Source organism: Hirundo rustica, chromosome 20, assembly GCF_015227805.2.
Source record: "Hirundo rustica isolate bHirRus1 chromosome 20, bHirRus1.pri.v3, whole genome shotgun sequence".
Classification (NCBI taxonomy): Eukaryota; Metazoa; Chordata; class Aves; order Passeriformes; family Hirundinidae; genus Hirundo; species Hirundo rustica.
The window spans coordinates 854,834-879,883 of NC_053469.1; the positions used below are offsets into that span (position 1 = coordinate 854,834).

At 43.3% G+C, this 25,050-nt stretch overlaps 1 protein-coding gene across 7 annotated transcripts in view; it reads right to left on the reverse strand.

Moving 5' to 3' along the window:
* Positions 1-1,727: 1,727 nt before the first annotated feature.
* SCAI (suppressor of cancer cell invasion) overlaps positions 1,728-25,050 on the reverse strand; it is a 32,616-nt gene continuing 9,293 nt past the window's right edge. For 4 of the 7 annotated variants that reach the window (XM_040083130.2, XM_058423131.1, XM_040083127.2 and 1 more), the window contains 16 exons: positions 22,947-23,078; positions 16,960-17,055; positions 16,265-16,351; positions 15,629-15,727; positions 14,876-14,972; positions 14,024-14,122; positions 13,249-13,401; positions 12,326-12,427; positions 11,681-11,782; positions 10,993-11,071; positions 8,825-8,924; positions 8,293-8,374; positions 3,887-3,959; positions 3,172-3,345; positions 2,992-3,092; positions 1,728-1,898 (listed from right to left, as the gene is read on the reverse strand). In XM_040083130.2, coding sequence (XP_039939064.1) covers positions 1,749-1,898; positions 2,992-3,092; positions 3,172-3,345; positions 3,887-3,959; positions 8,293-8,374; positions 8,825-8,924; positions 10,993-11,071; positions 11,681-11,782; positions 12,326-12,427; positions 13,249-13,401; positions 14,024-14,122; positions 14,876-14,972; positions 15,629-15,727; positions 16,265-16,351; positions 16,960-17,055; positions 22,947-23,078 — 1,726 coding nt within the window. In that variant the 3' untranslated portion in view covers positions 1,728-1,748. Of the gene's footprint in view, positions 1,899-2,991; positions 3,093-3,171; positions 3,346-3,886; positions 3,960-8,292; positions 8,375-8,824; positions 8,925-10,992; positions 11,072-11,680; positions 11,783-12,325; positions 12,428-13,248; positions 13,402-14,023; positions 14,123-14,875; positions 14,973-15,628; positions 15,728-16,264; positions 16,352-16,959; positions 17,056-22,946; positions 23,079-24,724; positions 24,823-25,050 lie in introns of all 7 variants that reach the window. The other 3 variants (XM_040083132.2, XM_040083133.2, XM_040083131.2) reach the window with 1 other exon arrangement.

The window sequence follows — 25,050 nt, forward strand, 5'->3', positions numbered from 1 at the left end:
CACACACATGCACACGCACGAACACACACTCGTTAGAACAGACTCCACAGCCCGGGAAATGAAGTCCTGCCAGAGTCCAGAGAGCAGCACCAAGGGGGGGGGTCTCAATGTACCAGCTTCAAGACTGCTTAGGACAAACACGAGCATTCACAGGATATTGTACACTTGGGAAATAAAGAATGGATGGTGCAAGCTTCAGCCCAGCTACCAAGAACCTTCATGCAAACTCCCCAGCTACACTGCAGCTGCTCCTGCTGTTCCACACTGCTCCCTCAGCAGAATGGATCCACCAGTGCCGTTCTGGCTGACCAGATCACACCCTGGGTGATGCTCTGCACACAGGATTGCCATGATACTACAGCAGGCACCAAGTTCTGCACTGTTTCCACCCAAGCACAGAGGTATGGCTGGGGTTCGACAAAAAGCACAGAATGGACTTCTCCTCTCACTTCTTTTCCAGAAGCCCATGGAACAGTGACAATTGGCTTTTCCATTTAATAGTTTAAAGTATCTCCATTCCCTCATCCTTGCTCACCCTGCACTGCCAGGAGCTCCTCTAGCTCTGCAGGGCAGGCAGTGCAGTCCCAAAAGAGCCAGCCAGCACTTGTCCCAGCAGCCACAAGAGCCTCCTCAGGCCAGCCCTGTCCCAAAGGCCACTGTCCTCCTGCAGACACCCACGCTGAGCTCTTGGGCTGGGGAGCCCCTCGCTGCTCCTGCTTGCGGGGCAGGACTGAGCCATTGGGGGGACATGCAAAACATCCAGGGGTTATGGCAGCTCCCACTCTGTTTCACCTGCAAGGGGAACATCAGCACCTCTCCCGGGGCACAGGACTGCGGCACAGGGGGTCAGACACACGAGTGACAGGAGGGGCTGGTACAGCACCACACAGGACATCCTCTCAGCTCCTGTCAGCGAGCCACACATTCCATCCACACACTGAAAAGAGGGGTAACATCTGCTGGAAATGCTGGGATTTCTAAATAGTACCTCAAACTGAAGAATGCCCCCTCCTCCTGTGGCAGGATGCCCCGTGACAGTGAGAGATGGGGGCCAGCTTTCAGGGTTTGCGGTTTGTTCACCTATTGACCACCTGCCCAACCAGGTCCTTGGCCAGCAGTACACAGTTCATACAGAAAACTGCTGTGTCAAACTTATAGGGAGCATTAAGTATCTTTACAAATTCACTTCAAAGCACTGCTCCAAATGCAACTTAATTGTCCACAGTTCTGTCTCCTCACTTGCCTAAGACTGAAAAAATATATTTGTTATGAAGGAATCTGTGTTATTGCTATTGTTGGTTTGCACTGTGTGGTTCCATCTTTACCATTTCAAATCCAAACTCTTTGGGGATAAAATATTGGGTTTTTTCTGTTGATTTTTTTCTTTCCAATTTCTTAAAATTGTATAAAAATAAAGGATTTCCACAAACGTGGGCTAAAGGTAACCAATAATACTTCTATGCTTAGGATCAGCTGTTGGAAATGTGGTTGACAGCCACAAGACCAGAAATAAACCTCTAGTGATTCTTTAGTTTAACATTTAAAAGACATGAAAACTTCTGCTTATAAAATTGACCCCATACAGAATGGAACAGCTCAACTAACAGCTGTTTATTATTACTTTTTAAAATAATGGTCCTAAATTTAAAAATAAAATCAAGTACTTCCTTTTATGATTTTCACATTATAAAACTGCACCATTCAAAATCTGTGGCCAGGGAATCCCCTTTGCAGTAAGACAGTTTCTTTTAATAGTCATCAAGCGTGTTTTCCAGGAAAACATTCCTAACATCCAGTATGGAAGCCAGCTCCAAAATGTGCTTTTGGAGGTGAGGGTTCTCCACCGTTTCATCTCTTGGCAGCTGAGGATAAGATTCGGGATAATTTCGAGTCTCCTGCTAGATGACAGTGAAAACAAAGAGAATCAGACACTCATTTCTTTCACACTCTCTAGGAAGAAGACTGCAAGAGGCCAATTTCACCCTAATCTATTCAGGATGGCAAAGAGACAGAAAATATTCTAGAATTTTCAGTTTTCTTTTTGCATTGACTCAGAGATGATCACAGTGGTAATACAAGTGCCTGTTCATCTCAGATAGTTATTGGTACATTCACTGAGGCTTTGCAGGAAAAAAAAAAAAAAAAAAAAAGCAAACAAACAAAAAAAAACCTACTAAAGAAACTACTAAAAGAGACAAAAATTATTCACCTGTACTTACCTACTAGGCTGGAGTTCATTTCTTGAAATTACAGACATGTAAGCATCTCCAGTGGGAGATTCATCCTAAAGCAAGTATCTGGGGGCAAATCTCTCCCCACTAACACAGACCTACTTCTTTTCCCTGGTATCAGAGCAGCCCAGTAGCTGACTTGGGCTTGGAGAGCTGCTGGACATCTGCAGTTCCACAGCTGAATACTGCACCTTTCAATGCTCCAGTCCCGTTTTTCCCTGCAGTATTTAAAATGGAGCAGGCAGTTTATATGCCAACACTCACATAAAATGGTGTAGATCCAGAGCAGACTTCTCTGTTGGCACAGCTTTAACCAACAGGGAGGCAAAATATCATCTTCCTATTTAGCGTATTCATTTACACTTCAAAGACCTTTCAAAACCCATTCACATGAATACATTTCAGAAATAATGACCCACTCCTCCCCACTTCCTCTTATATTCTTGCTCTATACCCTTTTGGTTGTGTAGAAATAATAATCTTAGGTTATTAAGAGGAATTTTTCTAGCAGACAAGACTGTCCAGAGAGACATAATTGAACTGGAGTGTGCCTGCTGCGTTACGTGCAGGACTGAGGCTCCAGCAAGCCAAAGCCTTAGTGCCTTTGGAGAGACGCAGAGGCACAGCCTCAGCGTAAGCTGCAGGAACAGCATCAGTCACCCTTCTGAGGTGCTCAGCCCTTGCACCCTCCCACCCGAGCCAGGGCAGCTCTACAGCCCCGGCCTGGAGCTCCCACAGAGGCACAGACATCCCTGCATACCCGGAAGATTTTGTGCATCCTCATAGTAGCCGAACAGAAGATAAATCTTGTGAGAAGCAAGCGAAGGAATTCATCCCCAAAAAACTGAAGAAAGGACTGATCTGTACAGAAGGCAAAGAAAGCTGAGTTTAGAAAGGCTCAAGCCCCCCAAAGGCTCAGCTGTGCCTGGCCAGGCCGTACCTATGGAGCGGGAGTGGGTCAGCAGCTGGGCAATGTCCCGGTTGATTTTTCTGAGGTAATCCTGACACTTCTCCCACAATCCTCGGCGCATGCTTGATAATCCAGAGACAAACAGGAATGCCATTAACGGATTGTTCAGAAAGAGTGTGAAGAGGCTACCCCGCTGAGACTGATCTAAAAGGAGAAATAAATCAATAGACAAAGGAATACATTTGGCACATGAAACAGGCTGTCCCTGCCACACAACGAAGTCGCTCACCCGCTAAATTCCATCACAGAGGAGCTACTCCTGTGCGTTAGTTACACCTTCCCTCGTGCAGGCTGATCAATGATGGCAATAAAGGCTTGCTGGAGACGTGCATTAACACCAAGACACCTTAACTGACTCTGCTCCCTTTCTGAGAGCAATAAAGCTGCCCAGAGTTTAATAAGCACCATCAGCCCACGCTGGGCTGGCCACTTCCTCAATCTCTGTGTAGGAGAGCTTCTGCTCCCAGCTCTTGTTGGAGCCATCTGTAGGAATGTCATCAGCGTTGGAACAAATTATTTACCACACACAATAGCTAAACTTTATCATACTACTTCAGGGAATGGTAACCCGATTTAGGGGTTACACAGTTGTGAAAAGCTGTCTTTTCCTGAGGAATCTTTGTTCTCTTTGAGATAGATACAGAATGCAACTGCAGCTTGTTGGGAAATGCAATACTGCACATACCTTGTAATGCTTTTGGATATGCTGTTGGAGAAAGCAAGCACACCAATGGTTGTCCAAATAAGTTTGTGAAATTCTGTAACAGATAAGAATTTTGAAGTATTGATGGTCACTTTGCTTGCCTTGAATATTCAAGCCACGGGTACAAATCACATTAATGACAGAAGACACTAATGCCCCTCACACAGCTCAGCATTGGCAATGAGCCTGACAAGTTCACAGCACAGAAGGAATATAACCAACTACCTTTTAAAGGAGTTACAATACTCTCATTTCATTGCTACTGATGGCAGACACTAATTTCATCGAAATGTGGTAACACATTACGTGAAAATAAAAAATCATGTTCTGCAATAAATTTGGTTTAGCATCTTCCCTCAAGACCAACTCAACTGCCCAGTCAAAACCATTTCTTTCCCCTTTTCTTTCTTTCTAGCAGGAGGAGCTACATCTGAGGAATCAGGAGGGCCCAGAGAAAAGTTTTAAAGTAAGTTTCCTTTAAAGCAAGTGTGTCACAACCTTAACATCTGCTGTACTGAACCCTCATTTTACAACACTCATTTCATGCCCCTTTCACCAGAACCTTAAATGTTGCCAAAGAGTCCAACTGCACAAGAATGTCTCCAGAACCTGAAATACCACCACTGTCCACTTTCACCAGTATTTACCTGGTAACAGCCCTACTGTGTATCTGTCTGACGGTAAGCAAATACCACAAAGAGAAAAAAGCCAAAAATCATGCACACAACCTCATTAGCTGTCACCACAACAGCTTTCTTAAAGGCTTGCAAAGCTATAGAAAATGTGATTGTGTCTGCATCCCTTCAGAGCACAGACCCAAACCCTGCCTCCAGAGCATAAGAGTGCCACACACACCTGCAGATAACATTCTTAAAACTGCAGTTTAAGGCACACAACACCACTAGTATTTGCTTGTGTAGAATCCTCAAAAAGTTTTTTTTTAATTCCTTTTGGCCTCTACATAATTCAAATGAACTTTCCCTTCCAGGCAGTATAATTCAGTTATATTAGTTTTACAGAATTAATTTGATCTAAATCTGCTAAATACTAGAAACAGAAATGTAGTCTAATTAAAATAAAACATTTCCCATCTCTAACAGAGTACTGAGTAGCGCTAAAAACCCTTCTAGCTCATTAGGAGGCCAGGGAAAACTGATAATGTTGGATACTAAGGTTTGGTCTCTAAGGAAGAAACAAAGATAACTCCCTTGCAGACAGTAACAACAAACCAGCCCAGGAACTGGTGAAAGAAACATTTCAAACTCCAGGCATCACCCCAGACACTGCTGGTTTGAACTGCACACACACTGGCAAGGTTTTACCTTCTCCAGTAACTCGTACGCTCAGTACCATGAGCAGATTGACATGTTTAATTAACTCCATAGCGTGTCACTCAGTTACAGACCAAAGCAGCCACGCCACCAGTGACAACAGCGCTGCAGTCCAAGAGCCAAGAGCACCCCTGGATCACTTGAGGGTCTCGGGCACTGGCTGAGAGCACTCTGGACTCTGTCCCAGCAGAGGTTAAGCCAGGATAAACTGCCCTGCAATCCAGACATTGACAGGAGGTCTGGATGTGGAATGCCCTATCCTTCAGTACATGGACAACTCCAAAAAGGATAAACCCCATTTTGTTTCAAAATTCACTGTTTTTTTACTTCAGTGTTCAAGTTTTCCAACAAAGCATTGCTGATTTTTACATGCATGTCATGCATATCTCCTTCCAAGAAAGAATTGCCCATCATCTCCAAAACAAGTCACTTCACATTAAAGCTTTGCTAAGCTAAGTATTAATACCACATCACTGACGAAGGAAGGCCTTGCATCCTCTGGCTGGAGGTTTTGGTTTGGTTTGGTTTGAAGACTTTGCATTTAACCATGATCCTAGACAACCACAGCTACAGGAAGATACGGATTTAAAAACATTATTTCATCCACATATGCAATGGTAACCTTCAAGAACACACAGACAGCTATATTTAAATGGAAGTGTTAAAAAAAAATTCACGGCTTTCAGCAGATATGCTCGATTTGCAGTTATCTTCCACTTTCAGCTAAATATACAGGGAAGGAAGCTGTTCAAGTGCTGCTGATTTGACAAACTGGCAAGTCACTTCCTGGCAGGACTGACTTTCAGTCATCACCATTTAAGTCCTCCGGAGAGAGGGAGAGGACGGGGATGCGTGCAGGAGAGCAGGAAGGGGCTGCAGAAAAAGATGTGTGAGCAGTTGCTGTTCCTGCCGGTTCTGCTGGCAGTGACATTTAAATGTCAGGATAGCTCCTGCGCTATCAGGAAGGATCAGAGCAGCCATGTGGAAAAACGTCAGTATTGACTTCTATTCCTCAGAGGGCTGCAGAGAACCTCTTTGTTGATGCCAGCACTTGAGCCTCCAGACACGACCCAGCCCACCAGGGGACAGTCACAGGACAGCTCCGTGAGGGCACTCTGGGGACAAGGACCCAGCACCACCACAGGAGGGTACAAGGGCTGGAAACACTGACCTTGAGAGCTCTGCCACAAACCTTCAGTGGAAAACAAAACACCTAAACCAGTCCCCTCACACGTTTGCCTATGTTCAGTGGCAAGAGATGTGGAAGGTGAATGCCACTTCTGAAATGCTGAACATATTTCTTTTTAGGTTCCTCGCAGTTTTTCCCACACTGTTCTGATCTGGGTCAGCGCTCCTGGCAGCCACTTCAATAATCCTGTCCTGAGATACTTCCAAAGCTCGTATTTCTGTGCTCCTTCCACACAGGCAGAGCTGGATGCTCTCCACCAGCTGTGCTGAACAGACAGGTGGGTTTTACACCCCTGTCAGCTCACTGCAGAACAAGGAAAAGAAACTCAGTGGAGGTTACAGAGTTGCTTACTGTGTGCCCACAAAATCTAAAGAAAACTTAATTATCAAATTTAAATGTAATACAAAAAGCAAATTCTACTGTAAACACTTGACATTATTTTCACAAGACCTGCATGTGGACATCCATTGCCCCAAACAGGTCCTTTGCCCTAAGCTTTACACAGAACCCCAGTCTGTCCAGAGTCGGAATGCCTTGCTCTCTTACAAAGCTGATCCACTTGACATCTTTTAACAATTCTATTAGAGAAGAAGGCAGTACAAAACCAAAACCAAACCAAAAACCTAACACAAGCCATACTTTTTCCCCCTGAAAGAAAACCAATCCCCCTGATGTTATACTGGAATGAATGTCAGGAAAGAGCATAGGGAGATAACTCCCTTCCAAATGCTCACTTTCTTAGAAACACATCATTCCAGCTATGTTTCCCTCCATTTAAATGGGAAAGGGAATTCAAGAAAAAGCAGATTTGCTCTGAAATCAGTGTGGTGAACTTAAATAAAGTGGTGTTTAAAAATCCCTCTGAGATACATTACACTACAACAAACCAAAGGCCCAACAAAGAGGCCAGATCATCATCTGGCTGTCAGGCAGGAGCTCCCTGGCCCAATACAGAACTAACCTGAATCACACTACCACTGATTTAGTACCTCCCCTTAGCCAACACATGCCTTCAAAACAAACAGCACAGCCTGTGGACACTGAACAAGGCACAAGTTGCTCTGGCCACTAGACGTCCCTGTTCCTCCTCCGAAACGCAACTGTGGATGTTCCCTCCCGTCACTCTGCACTCTGCACATAATGGAGCTATAAAAAGGAACACAGAAGAAGCGGCACTTTCTCCAGATACAGCACATTCTTATTACCCCATTCATGAATGAAATACATATGTAATGCTCTCCAGATTGAACTGGCCACCACGAGTGCAATGCCTGCTTCTGTATTACCCGAACTGCAGCTTCCCAGAGGTGATCTGGCATGGAGCAATTCTACTGTAAGTCCAGAGCACCCCAGGAAGGAGGCTCAGTGTCCAAGCAAACACCACTCTACAGTAACACTGGATGCTAATTTGAGGCTTGTTACTTCCTTGGTTCAGACACTTTTCAGACACAGACACCCTGTGTTTTATAAGATCAGGCTCAATGCTTTGACTCCTTTCTGTTGCTTAAAGCAACTGAATGTTGGATGACTGGAAAAAAGAAAAGCACATTAGTTATCTCCCTCCCCCACGCACACACATCGAGATTGTCTTTGGTATAAAACAAAAGTAAACCTCCCACCAGAGACCTTGGAAATCTTGAACCTTTTTTCCCTCCAGGAGGATTTATTACTTTCCAATGAGCGGCTGTTCATGTGCTTCTCCTTCTTGTTCCTATTCATAGGGTCAGATCCTGACTAGCATGCACAACCTCAAAAGAAAAGAAAGACTGAATACAAACTGTTTAAAAAAATAGCCTGTTAAAAGTGTAAGCTAACTAGGGGTTGGCACTGTATCCTACCACACGAGGAACTGCCTCCAAGGGCCTTACCTTGTAGGCGACGCTGTTGGAAGAATCCACGATGATGAACAGGGGCTTTCTGGTGAAAGGGTAGAGATCTCCAGGGTGAAGGCTGCCAAGAGAATGGGACACCACAGAGCACCACAACTGCTGCACAGCTCTGACACTGCATAAGTGTCTCAGCCATACAGTTGCCCACAGCCAGATAAAAAGCAGACAGATCTCCCATGCCTCAGTCCTCAGAAAGCAACAGCACTATTGTCTATATTTGTTTATGATATGGCCTATGGGACTTCTTAGTTCAGGAGATGTTTAACTTGTTGAGAAGTCATCCACCACTGATCTGAAGTTTGCCAGTAATTAAGAACTAATATTAACTTACGTAAGTAAGGTTGAAGTGCTTAAATAATCATTTAAAGCTGCACATTTTTTTCTAAGTGTTCAAGCCCATCCCCATTATGATGTCTTGTACCAAGTAGTCAGAGCTCCAGAGGCATTGATGCATTTTTCTCTATTAAAGACAAATTCTTGTAAATTTGCAGGTGTGCACCACGGCACTCACCAGTGCATCTCCTTGTAGGACTGGTTGCGCTTGTGGATGGCGTCCCCATTGATGATGTCCCGGTTACTGTTGGTCAGCACACCCCCAAAATCGTACGGACCTTCACGTGGGAAAAGGGAGCTAAAATCAGCAGGGGCAACTCACCCCTGACAGACACTTAGTGATTACATTAAAGGGAGGAAGCCACAACAAATCCCAGAAAACTGAGGGAATCGGAACTACTGCAGTTGTAAGGAGGGGAGAGAGGAATGTGGAGACTTCCTGTCTTCACTATATTCCTTTTTATGCTTTTTTAGAAAATTCAGCATCTATCAAATAGAAGCAAGGAATGCAACTTCATAACTTCTAATTTAATATTCACAATTTACCCACAAAACATTAATCCAAATGATCAAGATCTTGGCTCTCGTTACACTACAGAGAAAAAGGATTAAAACCCATTACACATCTGATACAGAAAAATCAATACCTTTGTAAAATTACTGTATGAGTTTGCATATTCCAAATTCATAATTTGATAAAAAAATATGGCTAAATGAATTGAAAAGACTAGAAATACTACTGTAATTTGCAGTTCTAACACTGCAAAGGGGAGAAAAGAGAACTCAGAGAATGATAAAGGGACAAAACAGCTTTAACCAGATTTCAAATCTGTAGTAAAGGTTTGTATTTCAAGATTTCAAAATCAGAATTCACAAGTTTCACATGCACATGCCCTGAACATGTGTTCCCACTGTAAGCTGAATATTCTGCTAAATTTGCAAAACTGAGCTACCCCCTAAATGTCTGATGGAGGGCAAAGACAAAAGCAATGGCTATAAAAAATATCAAATCCTATGAGATACTAAGAAATATTTCTGCCATTGGTATGGGTATGAAATGTCACTGACTTTAGTAAAATAAAGTATTAGGGTTTCCTCATTCTGTCATACATTTGCAGACTTGGCTGACCCACACTTGGCCACCAAAAGCAATTTTTTCAGGTTTGGATACAAGGCGCCTTTCCATTTAAGGGAAGCTTTGGGGATACAAAATCAGGAACAGAACAAACATTAATTTAGCACTGTTACAAACACCTCACGTGGTCTGCCAAACACACAGCTTGCAGGCAATGCACAGTGCAACTTGCAGCTGCTCTCCCTTTTAATAAGGCAGAACTGTGTGCAGACCACACCACCTTATTAAAAGAATGCAGTTGTGATGGATTCATCGAGTGAAAGCTGCACTCTGGCTGCACAGCTCCTCAGCTGACTGAGCCTGGATGCCTCTGCCACAAGGTTTTAAGCTGAAACAACACGTGCAGAGAGGGGGACATACCACAGGCTTCAGAGAACACACTTCAGTTAGGACCTATCACCAAGCTGCAGCAAGAAGTAAAATGTTAAAAGCGTTTTAAAAAAATCACTGCCACCATCCAAAGCTGACAGGGATTTTTTTTTCTTTTAACATTTTGAGAGCTCTATAAATCATGCACTGGGGAGGACAAAGCATGCATCTTATAAAGGAATGCAAGTCTCAAACATATGAGGTTTTTACAATATTTAGGATGTTAAAAATGTTTATTTTTATTTTTTTTCTTGAATTATATAAACAGATCTTTGGACCGTGTTTACTTCAGCCAACCAGTTTTCAGCTTTTACATTGCAGCTGCATCCAAATATTCTACTAGATTGAAAAGAACAGGAGGGTGAGGTGAGGGGAATTGTCAAAAATCATGAGAAGGGCTTGAATTGTCAGGTTAATGAGCGTGCAAATAGACCAGTCCCTGCAGCTGCTTGAGGCCTTTCACCACCCATGTCCTGGCCACACATTCTCCTGGTGCCAGGCATTGGAAAGAAGCCCAGAGTGCCACTGAGCCATTTTATGAACTTTGTGCTGATGCATCAATTGAGCCATGTGGTCTTCAAAATTGTGAAGCTTTTAATACTTCAGATGTATCAAAAACTGGATGTGTCCTTTGAAAAGTTCTCAAGTTAATGCACACTAATTAAAACACAAAGATTTAATTATTGTTTGTGGAAAATAAAGGCTATCTTACTAAGTAGACAGGAGAATCGAATTGACTTGTCTTTTAAAAGGAGCTTTGTGACATCTTTCTTGGTCACTTGTCCTGGAACATAAAGAGAATTCAAGCCCTGTTCATGACAGGGAGCATTCCTTTATTGTACCTTCACTATCCGAACGACCTGATGGGAACACGCCCGTAGCAGACAGGTAAATCAGCAGCACACTGTTGGCAGGCAGCTCCTGGAATGCAAACAACGGGACCAGTGGCAAGGGAAGAAAGGTACAAGTTTATTTTAACACAATCATCACCCTCAGAAACACGGTGTCGTTATAATTGTGCTACTCCTGTGCTTTGCCCTGCCCCACCACACACGCCCCTTCCAACAGGCTGAAAGTGTCACCTGAAGAAATGTCTAACTTTTCTCCACACAAACCTCTAGGCTGATATCAGAGCTCCAAGCAGCACTGGGAAAGCATCTGCTCCCACACAGACTCTTTTTCTACCTATCCAGATCTGAGGCTCTTCAAGATATGGAACCTAAAAGTTGCCATGATCCACGCAGACTCCAACTCCCAAACAATTCACAAAGGAAGCTCTGTTTTCAGTTCAAATGGGACACAGGACTGGAGATTCAGTAGCTATACTGTGCTCGAGAGTAACAATCTCCTGATGCACTTCCCTGATTTTGGTTTGTGCTTGCTACAAATCTATGTTTGTAGGTGTGCTATGAAATAAAAGAATACTCTTAAGATTTTTTTCTATTCTCCAGATCAGTGGAGATCCATAATTCATTCATAAACAGTCCTGGATTTTTTTTTATTACAAGTAAATTCACCAATTTCACAAACCTTAAATGATGCTGCTAAAAATGTATATAGCTGGCTAAAAGTTGGTTTATAAAGTAGGTATTTATGAGGGTTTTCCCGCCTGGCTGGTTTCTCTGTTGACTCCTGTTAAAAGAAAAAAACAAAATACTACTCAAAAAAACCCAACAACCAGATATTATCAAAACACTTTCATAACCCTCTAAATTTCAGTTTATTAGAATGCTCATCTCCAACACACTACCCACACAAATGCATTCTGCATTTCCTACTAAACAGTAGAGCAAGATACACAGTATTCAAACCAAAACTTTTTATTATCCCTCACTGAAACTTGTCAACTAAAGCTTTTTTACTCTCTCAAGTATCACCCAAGAAATGAGTGACAAAATTCACATTTCATCTCAATTGAATAAATTAAAAATCTTTGTATTTTCTTTTGGCCCCAGACAGAACACTTGATGCTTTCTCTAAAGGGGACATTTAACTTTCAGATGGCTTAGTAAGCTGATGAGTCCAGGGGTTTGAGTTACTCTTCACTGATTTCTAGTGAAAGTTACACCACCTTTACTAACGTGCTCTGCACAGAGTCACTACTTAAAACCAATCAATCAAACAAAAAACCCAGTTCAGATGTGTTGCCAGGTTTGTTACTGAAGTGGAACTCACCTGCATTCCAGGTTTGTTCATTTGTGATGCCAAGTTCATGGGTTCCCTCTCCAGGGCTTGTAGCATTCGGAACATGTCAATTGTTAACTCACTGAACTTGACCTGTAAGAGAGTCACACAGTTTATTCTGCCAGATACACATTAAACAGAATTTCTCTGGAATTATCCAGCTGAGAGACTCCACTGCACACCAGAGAGACCACTCTCTCTCAGGAATCTCCCAGTATCGTCTCTGAATCTTAAAGAGCTGTGAATGACTTCTAGAAGAGCTCACAGAAGACAAAGTCTATTTGTTACTGATCTATCAGGCCAAGTCACTGCACACAGCTGCTTCCAAATTACAGGCTTCTCTGGGATGTGTACAAACCAGGCACTGAAATGGTTATGCACTATGAATCCAGAGAAAATCTGACCAAGACAGATGCAGTGTAGTTTAAATACAACTCCCTTGCTTACCTGAAAAGAGCTCAGAGAGAAGTCATGAAATTTGTACAACTTCACTATCATTATCATCTAAAAACAGGACCTAGAATGTCTTTTGAAAACCTCTTCCTTTTGCCACTGAAGTTGCAATAAGCTGGAGTGAGTCATATGAAAACCCAAGCCAAGCTTTTTCTAGATGTATTTTAGAGGTCTCCCATGCTTAAATGTTGTTACAAATAATCCAGTATTTGAAATTCAATTGTATCTACTTAATTGACATATTGAATATAAACAGTAAGAGATGAGTACCACAGGTCTAATATCTAACATTTCATTTTTAGCTCTTATTTCTGAGAACCCCCTTCCTCTTGCTACCACTGCAACCATCACAATAAAAATATTTCAATGTTCTCCTCTGCTGGAATCTCTGTTGGATGATCAGAAGGGATGTCATAGGGGACTCCAAAGATGCAAACCCAGGTTCCCAGAATTTCCTTTACCTGGTTGTTGCAGTTCCCAATAATGAGTGCATCTGCAAGAGCAAGCTGTCCCACTATCATCCCCTGCTCCAGCAACGGAGCTCCCGTCTCAGAAAGCCTGTTAGAGGTGATTACAATGGTGTTGTCATCATTTAAAACCATGACAGGGTCTGCCTAAAAAAAGCAACCAGAATAAATCAAGAATTCAGGAAAGCATACAGATTTGCAGTCAGAGAGAAGTCCACAAGTCTTGGCACTTACAACAAGCATTTCACAAATGAGGCAGATTTTTAAAATTACTTTGCCATACATTTATTTATATATTTGTATAAAGGGTATAAGGTAAAGCCCTTCCACCTGAAAAAGCAAAGTTCTTAGGGACTGCAAAAAATACATGGGACAAGCACATGAAGGTACAGCAAAGAGAAAAGCATACTGCCTCCAGTGGCATGGACTCTGTTTCAGCTTTGCTATACCTGAGGAGTCAGATGTCATCAACAACCTTATAAATTCATGCAGAATAAATATTCCCACATTCGTAATAATTTTAGTTTGCCTATTTTAGCTTGCTTTCCTTTTGTAGAAGTGAATAGCAAAGGAGGAAAGTGAATGATAATGCTGCCACCCATTCTGGCAATATTTAAATATTCCTGTGAACGCGTGTCAGTGATTCATGGGACAGGCATACAGTCCCTGCACTGGCACACCTGCTTCCCTCACAGATGTGGTGATATGGGAACACTTCCATCAACAAGACAGGAAACTCCAAAACAACTACAGGGGATGGTATTCTCACCTCAATAAATGCTGCCACTTCCTGAAGAACCAGGTTCCACTCCACCTGATCTTCAGTATTGAAACGATGCGTGTAGTCTTCAATTTCATCTGACAGCTCCTGATATCAACAGTTCAGAGACAGATACAGTCAGTCCTAAAACCAGACTTTAACAGGCAGTCAGTAACCTTATATTTGGTTAGCTGTGCTGGCCTTTAAGAATAATAAATAAATAAATTCCTCGAGAACATATGCAGCACACTCCTGACTAACATGCCAGACAAAACACGCTCCTTCAGCACACAGAATGCCAACGTTACACTGGGTTCTGGCAATGCAAATTGTCTTGTACGTAGGTCCAAATGCAAAGAATATCTGGAGTTAAGTATAATTATCCCACTCACAGCTATGTCACTGGCTATTACCATAAGCTATGGATACCAAGGACTCAAATTGCAGCTTGCAAGTAACTTTAAATACCTTCAGAAAGGGGATGGTGTGGCTGGTTTAGCTGTGCTAAGCTAAGCCTGCAGTTCAAGGGAGCTGTGACACAGACAGCAATGCAACCTACACAAAGCTGTCAAGCCCAGGAACTGCTTGAAGCGAGGTTGTCAGAGGGGCTGGGAAGCATATGCTGTGGGGAGCAGCTTGCTGTTCCTTTGCTGTACCTCCAGGGCACCTCCCTGTCTGGGCTGCAGCTTTTGGAATACTTTTACTTGCTGTTCAAAGAATGCTACCAAACCATTTGATCTTGAAGTGTCATTATTAAATGTCTGAATCACAGAAGGTATTCCCTATGTTGGATGTCAGACTAGAAAAGCAAGGATCAGCAACCTCCTACCCCTCGGCATCTTTACCCTGATTTTAGCATACCTTTACAAGATCCTTTACAACATCCATCTTGTTGAGCAGGAGACAAACCACTATAAACCTTGCATAGTAACGCAGCTTCTTAACCACTAATTCGGGCCTAGACACAACAACAAAAACACCACAGCCAAATTTGAGATTAAAACAGAGGCAGGTAGCAGGGGTAAGGGAGAGGAGGAGTTTAAGACCAGATCAGGGCTGAACACTTGCAGATTAAAAGTTCTGACTGGACTCATGTGGTGATGAATAACCACCTGGCTGCTTGGGAGGTTTAGTTAAAATTGAGTACAGAGACATAAAAAGCAATTTAAGAAAGCCACAGCCTCCTTACGTGACAGGGGCATGGGAGTCAGATGATATGGCTGACTCTTCAAACCTTGCTGTACTGCAGTATGAGCTCCTGTTCCCCTGAAAGGCCTAATGAGAATCAAATAGATTCCTCTGCTTCAGCCCAGCTGACCCATCTTCCACCCACAGCATTCCAGCTCCCAGCACTGATAACGCTCAGGATTTAAAATGACAAAACTTTGGGGCTAATAGCCTTCTATCCAGGACCAGGTAACAGAATATTCTTCCAGTCATACAGCAAAGCTCTTATTTATCCTGAATTTTTCAACCATAGCATAAGGATTAAAAGAAACTTCCTTCAACAACATGGATTTCATCCTAGTTATGTTCCTACAGTTCCAGCAGCTCCTTGCTGCTTCCACATACCTTTCTAGTCTTGAAAAAACAAGGGCCTCCATTCAGACATACCTGTCTTCTTTGTTGACTTGGGAGTAGTACGACCTCTGCCTAATTGCTGAGTAGAAGGAGAAAGCCTCGTTGAGATAGCTGGTTTCAGAGGTGCGCAGGCTGCGGGGGAACAAGGGCATCAGCTCACTGACCCGGAGGAAAGCCAGGCCAAACCCTCCCTCTTCCTGCCCCCTCAGCCATCCTGTGCATCCATGGCAGAGCTCCCTGTCCAAGTGCCATCGTGTGAAAGCCAGACTCTCACTCTGGGAAGGCAGATGTCAGAGCCTGGGTCCCATTTCAAGTAACAATCAAAGTTGCCCATCTTGCACCGTGGGGTCACTGAACAGTTTAAGGGAACATTAAACTTCCAGACTTGTAAATCACACTTTTGCACAACTTTCCAATGCAGCACACATGGAAGACACTTTGGAGGCAGGAGCAAAGTCCTTGGGCAGCAGCAGTGTGATCACCAGTGTGGCACCAGGCTCACAGGGGCCTTTCCCTGCAGCACCCCATGCAGTCCCCAGGGCCCTCACTCAAACAGGCATTGTGACACAGCCCAGTCACTGATTCCTCCTGACTGAACATCCAGACATTCGGCATGCAGCTGCCACTAACCCTGCATTGCCCACTGAATCCTCTTCTGTGCTTACTTACTAATAATGGTAATAGAGCTGCCCAATCTTGGAAGCAATTTCCCCAATTTGCCACCTCTTCAACCCATACCGATTGTCCAATACTTGTCTACGTCGCAGGAGAGAAAAGAAAGGTTAAAAGGATTCCCAAATTTCCCAGAACATCCCACCAGACAAGACAAAGAGCCATTGCAGGGCCAAATTCAGCTTTCATTACTGGTGCAGCATTGCCAGCAGCAGCCCCTCACAGAGCCAACAGCACACACCACCCCACAATAAGGGCCATTTATCTTGCATAAACTTGCCAGAACCAGACATAAGTGTGTTGCACAAAATGCACACAACAAAAGGTCACAACTTCCCAGGAGAACACTCAGACTATGCAGCCAGAGGAAGGTGTGAAGGATCAGAGCCCACGCTGCAGCAAGAGACTTCACACCATTCCAGATTCCGCTCTGCAGAATCCATCACCTCCTCAGTAAGAAATTAAAGCACCACACACTCAGGTAGAGCAAAAGGGTTTGTTAAAAAAGTCACACCAAACGCTCTGCAACATTTTAATTCAACAGCCTGTGAGCACTGCAGGAAGTGGCTGTTCCCTCTCTTCATGCTTGAACAACAGAGTGAAATCTCAATCTCAGCTGGGGCCCTGGGCATTCCAGGGGATAAAGCTGCACTTAAACCCACACAATGCATCTGCCTACAACATTTTCTTACCGGTGCTGCTGTTGGAACTTCCAGAGTTTGGTGTAAACATCAAATGTTCGCCCAAAATAGGATTGCCACTGCTTCTGCCCATACTGAGGTAAATCCCTGTAAGAGACAGTGACAAAAACAGAATTAGGAAGCAGAATCCAGTCAGGCCAACACGACAGGAGCATGTCTGTGTCAAAGTCAGAACTGCTTTGCTCAGAATTCACTTGACACACTACAGAATTCTGCCAGAACTACAAGAACCATGATTGCCAGAGTTTCTCAAAACCTGTTGTTACTGGATCTCTCCAAATAGAAAATGATCATGTCCTTACATGCAACAGGTGTTTGAAAACAGCTTACATTCTTGCTAGAAGAAAAATAATTTTATAGTTATATGCACAGAAAGACAAATTGGACTCTTAAAATATCATAATACAGAAAAACCCTACCCAAGAGCAAGCAGAATAACCCAGTGGAAATAAGTTAATTTAGACCGATAGTGTTTATTGTTACTCATTAAGGAAATTTTCTTTTTCAAACAGATATGGTCATGTTTCAGAAACAGAGCCTATGACATCACAAACAAAACCACTGCCCCAATGTCACCAGGTCAGGCCAGCAGATGGATACTCACAGTTAACATTTACTGGGTTCTGTTACACCATCACATTTGTCACCCTCTAGCTCACAGTTAGTGTCATGACACAACCTGAGAACTTCTGGTTTTTTCCTGTCAGTCTCCGGTGCTACCAGGTGAGTCAATCAACCCAGCTCAGTTCTGCTCTCCCACCTCCCCTCCATTTCCAAGCTGTGGTATTTTTCCACCCCACAATGATGACATATTCCGAAGGATTTTGGCTTTAAAGGTTTGTGCTCTCAACCTTCACTCCTCCCATCTCCTGTGAGTGACGTGAATCTTGAAACAAATGCAACACCAAAGCTCATTCAAAGGAGGTGCACGGCTCTGCAAGTGGAAGCAGAACAGCTTTTCCAAGACAGAATCCTCTTTGACACAAGATTGATTTCTGTAAGGAATGCTCTCTCAAATCTCTGTGCTGGTTTATGTACCACCTTCAGCAGACAGAAAAGCAGCACATTCCACTTCCAAGCCTGGAGAGCAGAGACCAAGGGATGCCCCACCTTTAGGAAACCCTACCATGTCCTCTGAAGGAGTCAGAGAAGCAGAGCAGAACACACCATTTCAGAGCAGCATTCTGGCATGTTTCTGCTCACTGTAATTGCTTTAACAGCACCCGAGGTAGGAAAGGAAATTAATATTCCTCTGCTCATCAGCCAACTGTACTTCCCACACAGCTTGAAGGGACCTAGCTCAACTTCTACAAGTAAAATGAATCCCTTACCAACTACAGCTCTTACCAGCCTGGAAAAGCATTCCAGTACTTGGTGCTGATATTCCATGAAGATGCCAAGGAATGTGGGCAGGATTTTACCAAATTAAAAAACAAAAAAACCCCTTCAAACTTGAAACTGGCTGCTCAAAATCTTGCAATGTATGTTGGTGTAGCAAGGGGTAAACAGGAATGTGCTTCAGGGTACCAACATTTTCATTCAAATACAGCTTGATACAAACACATGCAAATTTAAAGCATTTTCTGCAAGGAACAATTCACCACGTCCTCTTGTTGTAACAGATGTAAACATTTTAGCTAAACAAAAGAAGCTAAGGCACTGTCCAAACACACACCCAAGATACAGCACGGACTTCGACACAGCAAGAGGCAGCTTTAATTTAATTAGCACATCCATGAGATTCAACATTAAAGTATATTAAAAAAATAGGAATATAAATACAAAACAACACTAAAATGGATTTTTTTTTTTTTTAATTATACAAATCAAAGTTCCCTGGCACTAAATTGTAGAATGATTGAATTAACAAGCGGACTTGAAGAACCCTAACCCAAGAAAACACCCTTCTCTCAAACACCAGTATCTGCACCAACTAAGAAATAATTATGGGCAGGTAATTATGGGCTGATGATGCTCATGCATCTATCCCTCATCACTGAGCTAATTAACACACTCTCTAAACCTCACCTGCCACCTCCCCATTGCACACCTTCCTCTGCAAGAGCTTAAACATTCTAACATAACCTAAACATAAAGCCCAGCTCAACCCACTGCACTGCATTAGTTTTGAGTATCTGAAAAACAGGGGTGTTTTAGGAAGCCTCTGTTAGTACGGTGTCCGTGGGTTTGGCCACTGCTGGGTGTCCACACGGATATTCCTCAAGCAGTGTGCTCACCTAATTGCAGCTGGCATAGCTGCACAATACCATGGATTCCTCGGCTCCCCAGGGAACGGGAAGGATCTCCATGGAAACAGACAGTAGCACTTGTTCTTTTGATACTATTCTGACATGGCTGTAATAAAACTTCATTTATGACAATACATTACTGTGGTTTCACTACAGCTTCTCGCAGACAAGAGCTGCCCTTCCTGCCATCCCTCTACTGCTCTGTGCCGAACATCACACATGCCGCTCCCATGTACCAAGAAATTTTGCCATGAGAAAACAGATGCATAAGCAAAAGAGGACATTTGGAACAGTTTTTTTAATAGAACATGCATTATTTGGTGAGAAACAGCCCAAAAGAATCCCAAAGCCTCGGCTGATTGCATAGCGGGCTTTTAACACAGCTCCTCCCACCAAGGAGACCGGGAATACATGACCCAGAAGCAATTATACACCCAACCTGAGAGCTCAAAACCTATGTTATAACAAGACTTTTTGGCACTTCCAAATCTACCCAAGGACACCAGAGCAGTGAGGAGAGACAAAGGCAGCAGGTTTTCCTGTGGGGTGTGCCCAGCCCAGGCTGCTGGCTCAGAACCGGCGGCCGGAGGCACAGGAGGAATAAAGGGGCAACCAACTGAATCCAAACGCAGAGGAGGGACTGCAGATTTGATTTAGGACAGTCCAACAGCCTGCAACAACAAGTGGAAGCCATTTCCAATTTCTTGGCTTTTAAAACATTCTAAATGGGATGTGAAGACGCAAAATCTGATGTTCTAGAAGGATGGGTTTCTCACACAGGGCACAAAAGACTGGTTCTCTTGCTTGCACTAGTGTGGCTGGTGGATAAATTTCACAGACAGTCCAGAATTTTATCCAATTTTGTACTCTTTGTCTCCACAAAGACCAGCACTACTTATGCGCTCATAATTAATTCTCTGTCAGGAGTTCATTTCAGCCATGCTGCCAGATAATACTGGCTGAAACCCAATTAAAGGTGCTGAGGTGTGCTTGGCCAGCGCCACACGGAAGTTGTCACACAGGGACATTAAAGATGTTGAGAAAGTCCTAGAGACTCAGCAGTACACTTCAAAGAAGAAGGCTACAATAACTGTAAGTTTAACATTCAAAGCTTTAAATACATTCACAGTTTTGACAGGTGATAAAAAGAGGCAATTTCCTTTTATGTTCATGGGCTTGTAGTAGTTACAGGCTCCTATTCCCAGAACCTGAGCAGCAGTGGAATGAAAGTGCTGTGGGCACAGAGCCAGCAGGTACCCCCTGAGCCTCCTTTTCTCCATGCTGAGCCTCCCCAGCTCCCTCTGCTGCCCCTGGTGTTCCAAACCTTTCCCCAGCTTTGCTCCCATCCCTGGACAGGCTCCAGCCCCTCAGTGTCTCTCTTGCCATGAGGGGCCCAGAACAGGACAAGTTGTCTCACCAGTGCCCAGTACAAAGAGACAATCACTTCCCTAAATATAGCTGTGGAAAGTCTTTTAATTCCCTGAACTTTCAGGCTTCTTTGTGATACTGAACACATTTAAGCACTTTTTAACATTTAGAAGAAAATAATACCAGTGACAATGCACCATGACAAACTGTTTCCTTACAGCCTCTCTCTTCCCAGCCTTTTTCAAGAAAAAAGCAAGTGGGAGTGGGGAAAGGGGAGAAGAGAGCCATTGCAACATCCTTCATTAATGGTTTATTCTAACTTATAGCCCAGGGTAGAGACACTAGAAAGACCCCCTGGGTTATCCTAGCAGGCATGGCCAACAGGAGATGCTACTGGGAGCACGAGCACAAAGTACACTTTCGAGCAGCAACCTTGGCAGACCATCATATGTTTTCCTCAAATGCTGTATTTGGCATCTGTATTGGGAAGAGAGGAAGGAAATGCTACTGAAACAAAGACGTGGCAGGCTGAGCCCTTGCAATTTTTGGCAGCAGCAACAGCTAAGCAGCTGCCAACACAGCTATAGGCTCAGCTCCCTGTAGCTGAAGTGCCCAGAGGAGATTTTGGGAAAGAAATCATTGCTCTCCTCTCCCTCCCCCATCACTTCTTTTCTATGAAACATGGTAGGGGCAAGAGAATAGCATAAAACAGCAGAAAAGGCCGTCATCATCTTCAAAACAGAAGGTGTCAGGCATGAATCAAATGCATTTATTATGCTGGAGGGAAAAACAAGCAACTGGACTAAGAATTGGGATGTTTGCCAAGACATTTCCAGGTGAACTCCCCAGAGAACAAGCACTAACAGAGCAGATACCTGAGAATTATAATGTTGCTTTATCCTGTCATTATGCCCATGGGAATCACAGGTCTTAGAGGTGAAATGGTGGTCAAGTGTAAGAATTAACTGTGCCAGGTTACAGTAAGGACAGAGGCAGGTTCCCATTCTGCAATGTTCCTATTTTCACACAGCAGAATTGGCTGCTTAATCCCATCTCTATTTTGATTTGCCATACTTCATCCAAAGGTGTTTTCCATTTTCATTTAGCTGGACAAAAGGTTTCTTCCTGGAAAAGTACCATGGAAATACTGAGAAACTCCATCTCTCATCTGGAAATCTGATACAAGAACTACCTCCCTCCATGGCCAAAGGAGAGACAGAATGGCTGTGGAGGTTCTCTGCCACCTCTTTGATCTGAACCGGAGCAGCAGGCAGCCACACATGAACTGTGTTCATCTGTACTCTTCAGGCCAAGATTCCAAGCAAAATCTATCAGAAAGCCAGTGTTATGTCACACACAGTCCCGGAAATCCTGGTCTCAAGATCTCAGTCCTTTTGCTTTAGGCTTTCATGGGGGGTCAAACGCAATCACCAAGAACCCCTTGTCTCTACTGCCCATTTGCCATTCAGATTTTGGAGCACAAAATGTTTGTTTTGGATTTGGTAATCAACTTCTAAAGCACATGAAAGGATTATCAATAGCGGGGGGCGGAGGAATTAAAAGCATCTTTGCTAACCATCTGTGTTTGACTAACAGCAAGCTATAAGGGCCCAAACATACTGCCTTACTCAGAGACCAGTAAGAGGCTGAACTGCCAACCAGATATGAGCTCAAACCCCTGTTACTTAAGAGACTTTACAGCAAAGCTTAGAAATAAAGCAGCTTTGCATACATGCTGTTTAACTCAGCATATATTGACAAACATTATATCCATATTACTGTCCAAAGGTATATTCCCCTGCAGACAAACCAGTCAGACTTTCCAGCTGATGTTGCAGCTGGTTAGTAGAAAAAGGTAGATTTTACCTTCTTCCACAGTTCAGATTAAGCACTTGTTTCACCAGACACGTTACAGGGTACGGTTTTGATGTTTCTGTTTATTGCCTCCTAAATTTCTTCCTCAAAGATATTCCCTCTTCTCCTTTTCTCGCACCCAGACCAATCCTCCTCATTTCTTTCTTTTTCCACAGAGACAGTAATGGTTTGGATTTGCACACTGTGGACTGCACACAGTCACACCTAATCCTTAATTGTGGCCTTCAAACACACCGCCTCAGCAGTAATCACATCAATTGCATGGCACTTCCAACTTCTAATTTACTATTAACTGGAACCTCTTCTCCTACAAACATTCTTATATACATGGTCCAAAAGTACCCACAGAGAGGTGCATTGTTCTCTCCTGAACAAACTTACTGGGTTTGGGTTTGAAATGTTCACCGTACAACCCACTTCAGCATCACACACTTCAGTGTATGTTCCAGGGCTTCTCTGAAGGAATACTGTCAAAAACCCACTAACCTTAAGCCATTGAAGAGTTGCTTAGATTTATCCAATAAGTAGCAAAAGTCTGTCACCGTTTTTCTCTCTGCTTGAGGAATATCATCTTCAGCTCCCCCTGATGACATGATTTCTTTTAGGGCAAGCTCAGTCCTATGAAGAAAAAAATAGCCATATTACTCAAAAATCAAGGGCTGCTATGAACTCATCCAGGTTGAGATGCATGTTCAGTTCCATGGGGATGTAACACAGAGCATGCAGGTCTCCACAGGTTACTTTTCTCAAGACTCATTAAAAAAACCAGCTGAAAATCAAGGCATGGGACTAAATATTGCACAATGCACTAGTTAACAGAGGAAAATTAAAAGTAACAGTGGTACAACAGTCACAAAATAAAATAACTCGGAGGACTGTCTTCACAAACACAAAACTGACAATAAAAGGACTGTAGCACAAACAGCACTTGGGTTTCACACTCGGACAAAGAAATCCTCTCCAAATTTGCCTTCTGCAGAGGTATTTCTCTTGCAGCTGTATTTAGAGACCGGCCTCAGTTCTCTTTACATTTCATTTTCTTCTGTAACTGCTGCAAACTGTAGCTCAATAGCTCCTACTGCTAAAACAAGGCAAATTTAGCCAGAATGCTAAAAAGTACCCTACCATCCTTCCTCTCTGCATCCTCACGACTGTTTAATTCCATGGCTTGCACTGCCCACAATAATACCTGCAGATCCATTTCTATTCCTCATATGAGTAAAACGTTATCTTGTACCATAATTACCTGAACAAAAAACTAAGATATAACATAGATAATTGTAGTATTGAATAAGTAAGGGAATATGAAAGCTTACAGAGGCAGACTGGCTTTTAAAAATCTTATTTCAAACATACACAGATACCAAATTATCCTTTTGAGCATACAAAAATGAGCTACAGATTTTGCAGCACAGGCAACAACCAAACATCTCTGGAAATGGCTGCTAGGTCTTCAGCTCTGCCACGCTCAGGGTTTTTGTGCAAGATAAACACACCTCTAACTGGGCACGTGTAGAGTTTTTACTTCCAGCAGCTTCTCTAGTTCTGGTAAGTGTTTCCGTTAAGGAACAAGTTTCCATTTGTGCAGCAGCTCTGTTTGGATGCTATCTGCACAAATAACTACCTACATGTCCCAGTCCAAGCCAGGAAATGGCAAAGCTCACTCTTTCCAGCCATCGGGAAGCACCCAGAAGCATCTTGCAGCAACTGTCAGAAAAAAATCCTTCATAGTAACTGAAGAGGCTTCAGAAATGCCTCCCTGAACAAATACTTCATGCCTAACAAATGCAGTTTCAACCCAGCTTTTGGGGTAAGTTGGAGGGCCATCCTGCCAACCAAGCAGTCTCATGATTTCTCAGTATACACAAGATGCAGCCCACATAGACTTGTTTTTACATACCCCGTGACAGTGCACCAGAGCAAGGCCACAGGGGCATCGGACAAACCACTCGTTGAAGAGCTCCAGAAAAAGGTAAAAAGTGTCTCTGTATTTTCAGCTAACTGCAATATGGGTGCCAGAGTCCAAAACATACCACCCAGATGTCACAAGTTTGGGCATGAGCCTGGCAAGAAGGACGTGAAGACTGTGAAGCACCAGCCTGTGTCTGGAACCTCCGAACATTCACATTTACACAATACAGAACAAACAACACCAAGTACTTAAAGCTCCAACACATGAGATTGAAGTGAACAGTGAGACCTAAAAAACAGATGTCAGAAGTAGTCAGGAGGTGATTCAGGAATTTCAGGAAGAAGGACAATACCCCAGGTCCTGTGTGCTCCACAGCAAGGGTGACCTAAATCCTGCAGCAAGCCCGTAGGTTCTGCGCTCCACCGTCGTAGTCCAGGCACTCCAGAGCAGCTTCAGATGCATTTGCAAAAATTGAGGAGCTTGCTTAAGTTGCCAAGTATGTTTCATACAGTCTAGATATCAGCCTTTCAATTTCATGGCAGTGAATTTTATTTTACACTATCCTTAAGTTATACAACCCAACAACCCCAACTGCTGCCAACATAATCTGTGTTAGCCCTGGTTAGGCAAGCAAAACCAACTAGGCTTTGGGTTGTTTTTTAAAACCAAGTAGTTCTC